This window comes from Lissotriton vulgaris, chromosome 1_1 (genome assembly GCF_964263255.1).
Source record: "Lissotriton vulgaris chromosome 1_1, aLisVul1.2, whole genome shotgun sequence".
Taxonomy (NCBI): domain Eukaryota; kingdom Metazoa; phylum Chordata; class Amphibia; order Caudata; family Salamandridae; genus Lissotriton; species Lissotriton vulgaris.
Window position 1 is genome coordinate 1,764,664,148 of NC_141685.1, and position 6,760 is coordinate 1,764,670,907.

Genomic DNA, 6,760 nt, shown 5'->3' on the forward strand with positions numbered 1-6,760 from the left:
GGGTAAGAGAAAGCCTACCCTGTGTAGTAAGAGGCTCCAAGGATAGCCTATGTTCTGTTAATGAAATGTCATTATTAAGAACCGATTCAGCCCTCGTTAAGAAGGCGTCTAAAGTTCCTACCACGCCTTTCCCTGGAATTAATTTCCGCCTACTCATTTTTAACAAAATATCCAACTTTCAGTAAAACTTTAAACAGTACTGCTTTGCAGAATCGCTAATGGAGAAAAGGTGGCTATTACAAAATAGTAAACATATAAAAGGAAGTACATGAATCCATACAGCCACAATCCAAATGTTCCTCAGGATTAAAAAACAGACAAACACGTCCAGACACTATAGGGCGCGTATCTTGGAGAAGATATGTTCTTGTTATACCAACAATACTTTCTTGCGTTAATAGGTTTATATAATCGCTAGGGTCAATAGGACACAGGATATCCAGATAATCATTCACACCTAGTGCCTATCATTGATACAAAGACAATATCAAATAAATTCCCGGACAGTCAATACCTGCACTAAAAAGTCCTTGCGGGCAGCAGGAACGCTCAAGTTCTCTCTTTTCTCTCACTGCTCAGAATCAAAGCTGTGTGGATCAACTGCTACTGGGACTGAGACCCCGACCTCTAAGCGCCGTTCCTCTAGCAGCTCAGACAAATCCAGGCAATAAAGAGCGTTCGCCTCACCCATTAGATTCTGAAAAGAGGGCACCCCCTTGTCGAATTAACAAATTTAGAGGGGGAGGCCAGGCCTGGTCTCGTCCGCGGGCGTGAGTAGCAGCACCTCCCCCTGGCAGCAGTGTCTTCTGGGACCTGGAGTCCACTGGTGCAGTGGCGGCAGCAGGAAAACAAAGCCTGCGTCGCTGGTGGCGTTGCGCGCTCTTGAGCGCGGGGGCGTGAGGAGCAGCACCTCCCCCTGGCAGCAGTGTCTTCTTGGACCTGGAGTCCCCTGGTGCAGTGGCGGCGGCAGGAAAAAAAAGCCTGTCTTTAAGTGGCGGCTGCTAAAGTTTAGGGAGTTGTGAGGCGAGGCTACGGGTGCCGGGGGTGATCGTAATCCCAAGTTACCTCTCTGCTCCCTCTCCGCTCTCTTCACGCACCTCTGTGGTACGCTTAACACACTCAGCACCGGAGCTGTAAAGCTGCTGGAAGCGGCTGGGGCGGTTAATGCAGACGTCAGGCGGCTGATACAGACGGTTTGCGCCCCATTGTGGGAGAGCAGGGCTTCGGGAACAACTCAGGGGGCTCAGAGGGCACTGATGGAGGTAGTGCAAACTCTTTCTCCCCGTCACCCTCGCTCTACTTGCCTAACTCTCCGGCGGCAGCTTCTCCGGCGTTTGACCTCTCTTCCGGTGTTTCCCCATTTCCTGTGAGATCATGGATATTTCATTCTAAAATCTTCTGAATGCAAATGACTGTGTGCTGCTACTTTATGCTTTAATTATGTATTTATTAGAAGTGATGGTTTTTAAACATGATTTGAGAAACATTCCAGCCCCCGCACGGATGACATGACAATACAGTAAATGAACTAAGAGGCAAGTCAGCGGTCATGTGTATCCTTTGTGGCTAGATTTGTATTCTATATGGAGTTAATGTCTAAGTTATTAAATTAAACAAAATAGTTGCCTGTACAGCAGATGCGCTGAAGTCTTGTATTTAAAGGTGCTCTCATATATGAAAAGAAGAAAATGGCGCCTCCGTGAATTAAAATACTTGCCAAGGATCACATAAGTTGAAACCAGTTTATGGGTGAAGTGCAGGTCTAGTAACATTTTGGGGATTTTTCGAGGCCTGTTACTTACATATATGAGTAGTTTTGCAGTCTGTGGAATTTTGTGGATCCACTTGCAACCGTTGCTCCTCCCCAAATGAGTGTTTTGCCTAGTGGAAAGAAGAAGAACTTTTGCAGCGTGAATCTTTCTGGATTCACTATGCTGTGCATATTCCGCGGACTTGTGGTTGGGGCCGGATTCGTAGTCTTCTTTTTTTTTTTTTTTTTTTTTTTTGTAGCCCTTGTGGGCGTCGGCGTCGCACCTCCTCGGGTGCATTTCCGGTGACGTCGGCATGCTTCCTGCGGAAGCTCCCACACTTGGGCGCCATCTTCAGATTCTTTTTTCCGCGGTCGGGTCTGGATCGTTCCCGTTGGGCTCCAGACATTTTTGGAGAAAGTACTGAAAAGCGTGGAAGTTGGAGAAGATATTGGAAGAAGAACACTAAAGGAGACTTCACAGAACATTGACGAAGAGAAAAGAAGGTGAAAACCTCGAACTTCGACGTCCACGCGGTCAGGGAGGCCTGAACGCACGAGGATGGACAACACTCCGTTCAAGTTCTGCCCGAACTGCAGACACAAGTACGCGCAGAAAGACCAGCCTGATGAGGGGTAAGTGGGGATCCAAACACCCTTTTTGATCTGGACAAAATGTGAAATGATTATGGAATTCTTTTCTTTTGCAGGGCATTCACAATACATTTCTGTTCTGCCTACTTGGTCCTTGAGAAAAGTGCTGCTGAGCTGAACATTTCCTAACAAAACACCTGATGAAGAGTTTCCTCTTTAATCTTTACATGTGACTTCACCATACTCTGTTGCTCTACCGCTTGAATCCAAGTTCTGTATAGTTTGATGTTTTCCTGGCACTGATTCTTGGAGCTGCTGGGATTGCAAACTAAGAGTTTAGTGTTGCTCCTTCCGCCGTAGCTTGCCTTTCAAGGCATTGACGTAAAAGACTGACACAGTTCATTCTTTAATTAGTAGTATTGCAAAATGTACCGTAGCTGTGGGTTATACTCTCACGTTCACTATTGTTTAGCTAGCATTGATTAAGAAAGGAATTGATTCCTCTAGAAGTGGGTGCTATAACTAAATGTAGCCCACCTCTCTGTAGGCTATTGAACCAATTGGTAGACCCTGTTGGCTAGAGGGAAAAGCATGCGCTATAACCGATAGTGGTTATCACTGCTGAGTTCAAAAGTCTCTTACAGCATAATAACTTATTCTGTGAGTAGTGAGTGCTTCTCGGACACTCTTATTTGCATTCATTATGTATTTCTGTGCTTGATTATACCTTTGTGAAAGAAAGGAATCTAATCTTAGCATGGGTGTGGAGCATCTAAAGAAATGACTGATCTTGCTGTTTTGCCCATTTTCTCAGTGTTTCTTGGAAGACACTTGTATATTTATATTCTAGGGTTCTGTGCTGTGATAGATGCTGTAAATGCTTTTTGATGGCACTACATTTTGTATCAGAGTGGATTGTTCATGGATTGAATTGAAGGCTGAGCTCCAAACGCAAATTAGTGGGAGCTTCCTGGTATCATATGAATTGGAGATAACTGCACAATAGGATGTGGGCACGGAATTAGTAGAAAGGATAGGACACTGAATACTCGCTCAACATTTTCAAGATCCATGATAACACCAACATTCTGATAGTGCTTAGCCTCCTTGAATAGCAAAGTGGAACCATGAAAGTCTGCCACTCCCCTAAATAATCCATGCAGGACCAACCTAGCATGTGTAGAAAATCCTGTGCCTGGCTAGGGAATGGCACAATTATTTGAAAGCGCCTTACTGATTCCTGCTAAAGACAACTTGACATTTTAAATGTTGTCCATGATCTGAATGCCTTTTTAGAAGAGTTTAAGTGAGCAGGCATTTTGAATCCATTCCTTAAGAGTTGTTTTTACTCTACCGTTTATGATGCACATTCTCAATCTGATTGAGTGCTAGATTAGCAGAATTTTGATCTTGCTGTGACCGTAAAGGCAATTTGAATGGGCTAGTCTTGGGTGAAGGTGGTTTTGCGGGAATGGGGGGGGGGGGCTGAGGTAAGTATCCTTCACATTGGGTAAACCTGTTTATAATTGCATCAGCTGAACTTTCTTGAACTGAATTCCATGCATGCTTAGGGCCTCTGTGTAACTTATTCCTAGCAAATGTCTCCCTTTCACCTGCAGAGTTAAGAAAATGTCTCCCTTTCACCTGCAGAGTTAAGAGGCCCAAGCGCCTAGGACTAAAGTCTCCACCAGTGCATGGTACAGACACCAAGCCTTTCCTTTTTTAAGATTGTACCAACAGTAACGACCTCTTACACAACCCACGCAACAAGGTATCTCCTGACAGCGTACAATTTATTTGAAACTGACATACCCCACCACAGGGGGTAACCCTTCAGATCGTTTTCCTCCTAAAATTTCAAATAGCTTGCACATTGGTACTGGTCACTTCATAGTATCTAAGTATGCTAAGCGTAAGTTTGATGCTTCACTTATCTGTTGAAATGAGGAAGAAAGACAGTTGGAAAATAAATTAGGCCTACTCAGAATCAAGTTTGTCCTAGGAAATCCATATAAACTCGTTTTTCTCTGCCTCATGTCCTGAATTCTCACCAAGTCTTCCTGTAAGTTTTATTTCTAAAATCTGTACACTTGTTTTGCTAAATGTGTGTTCCTTTTTCATCCTTATCCCTCTTAATAGTAAATAAAGAATACTTGGTAAATATAACTTCATGATTGTGGACAATGTTCATTACAAATTGTTTGGAGAATGTGTTAATCTCACATTGATTAACTTGACATTGACTTGTCATTTTTGATTACTGTGCTTCGAATAATGCATTTTTGTTATGTATTACAGACTACCAAGAGCAAAACACTTGCTAAATGTAATCAACGAAAACTTTGGAACCCTTGCATTCTGTCGCAGATGGCTTGATCGTCTTGGAGAGAGTAAATACTTAATTGCTCTCAAAAGCCTGTGTGACTTGGGTATCGTGGATCCATACCCTCCATTGTGTGACATTAAAGGCTCCTACACAGCTCAGTTTGAGCATACCATATTACTGCGCCCAACCTGCAAAGAAGTTGTCAGCAGAGGAGAGGACTATTAGGCCATCTTGATTTTATGCTATTTTTTTAAGCAAAAAAAAACCATTACACCAGAGTTAATTTGCAACGTGTGTCTTAACCGTGGACCTGTGTATTCCACGTTCAAAGAAAGGAATTTATTCAAAGGCAAATCTTGTTTAATAAGAGGGGTGGGGGAAGGTGTCTGCCTTTAAAATAACTCGTCTTCAACTGTTAAATTTTTGTTTTATCCTCGGGAAGCATGCTGAAACGCTGCATTCTGAGATTGACTGCAGTTCAACATTTCATTTGCAACATTCAGAATTAAACAAAGATTTTTTGACATTTATAACCCTTATTCTGACTGGAGTGCTTTTCAGAAACAACTCCGCTCCATTCCTGCACTCAATAGAATTGCCTTTTTACATTTCCTGAAATTAATTTTGTAAAATAATAAAGTTTAATTTTCAGAGCTAAAAGTATAAACCATTTAAACCTTGTGTGCGTTGATTTAAATGGTTAGGGTTCTACTCATAAAAATATTAAAAGCTTTAAAATTTGTGTTTTATTTTTGGAGTGTACTAGAGCTCATTTCAGAATTTTATTTGTGACCTTTGTTAGTGGGATATTATATTGCACATCAGTTTATAGTTTAAACAGCACTTAAAGTTTCTAAGAGGTAAAGTAAGTTTCATTGCCATATCTTGTTACTCTTTTCTAGTGAACCTTGCTGTGCCTGGTCTTACAGAAAACTGAGATTGTTATTCCAGTGCTCACTTTGCAAGGTGGTTTGTGATGAATCGCATCCTAATAACTGTTGCATTTTCCTTTGCTGGAATTTTGCATTTCAAACACTTTTAGTGTTTGTTTCGATGCATAAAAAAACTGCTTCATGAAGTATGTTAGATTTACAAGATTGTAAGCATGTTGGTGCAAGGGAGACTATACGGAAGGAGTTTCCAAAGTAATGGATTATGGCAGATAGAAAAGATTGTTTCAGGAGTCATGGAAAGGTGCTTCCCGGTGTAGAAGGTAAAAGTATTTAGTGTGCTAGATGAGGACTGGAAGGAAGCCATCAAGCTCTATGGCTGTGCACTGGGGGAGGGGATTTGGACACAAGCCCATTTTCTTTGCTTACATTTCAGGCTTGTAACTGATGTGAATGGATAAGAATAAGGCAAGCCCTCAGACAGGACATATTGTTGGCTAATAATTCCTTCAGGTAAAATCTGTTTATTGTCCATATGTTAATAAAAATTGGATTTTGCATCAATAATCTTGCACTGCATCACATGCTTTGAATATTCACTCTGCCTAGCAAGGCTGGATATTATCAGTGGTTTTTCTTTAAAAAGGTTATCGAACCTTCTGTCGGGAAGTCTCTCAAATGTGACTTCTGTGTAGTGTTGAGATGGAGCTATCTTGCCTAATGCTTGGTCCCATCTTCAGATTATTTGTGCTGCCATCAGGCCTCACCACAGTGGTTGAAGAGTACCAGTTTGGGAAAGAAAATATGATGAAAGACCCATTTTCAGCATGAATCTTTTCTGAATTCACATGCTGTGCATCATTCTGCCATCTAGTGGGTGAATCCAGAATATTCTTTTGCAGTCCTTTTTAACACCTTCAGCGCGGCGCGAATTCTCACGCTGTGCTGAAGGTTCTAATGAGCCAACGGGCTCATGACGGAACGGTTCCGTCATGAGCACAGGCCAACCGACGCTCATGACGAAACCGTTCCGTTATGAGCATCGAAGGGGTTAAGTTTCACCTGAGACAGTGTATGTGCTGCCACTTGCAAGACATTTTGTTTACATACAAGGGTCTTGGAGCCTGCTCTCTGCTTACCATTCGTGGGTTTCATTGTCACTCATTTCTTTGCTTCTCATTGGTCAGCGCATACCGATTTCGC

The 6,760-nt window shown here is 42.3% G+C and overlaps 1 protein-coding gene across 1 annotated transcript in view; it reads left to right on the forward strand.

Annotated features, from left to right (window-relative positions):
- Window positions 1-6,121, forward strand: part of METAP2 (methionyl aminopeptidase 2) — a 169,534-nt gene extending 163,413 nt beyond the window's left edge. The window contains exon 11 of the mRNA XM_086919070.1: window positions 4,640-6,121. Within this exon, the coding sequence (XP_086775196.1) occupies window positions 4,640-4,892 (253 nt within the window). The 3' untranslated portion in view covers window positions 4,893-6,121. The remainder of the gene's footprint in view (window positions 1-4,639) is intronic.
- The last annotated feature ends 639 nt before the right edge of the window (window positions 6,122-6,760 follow it).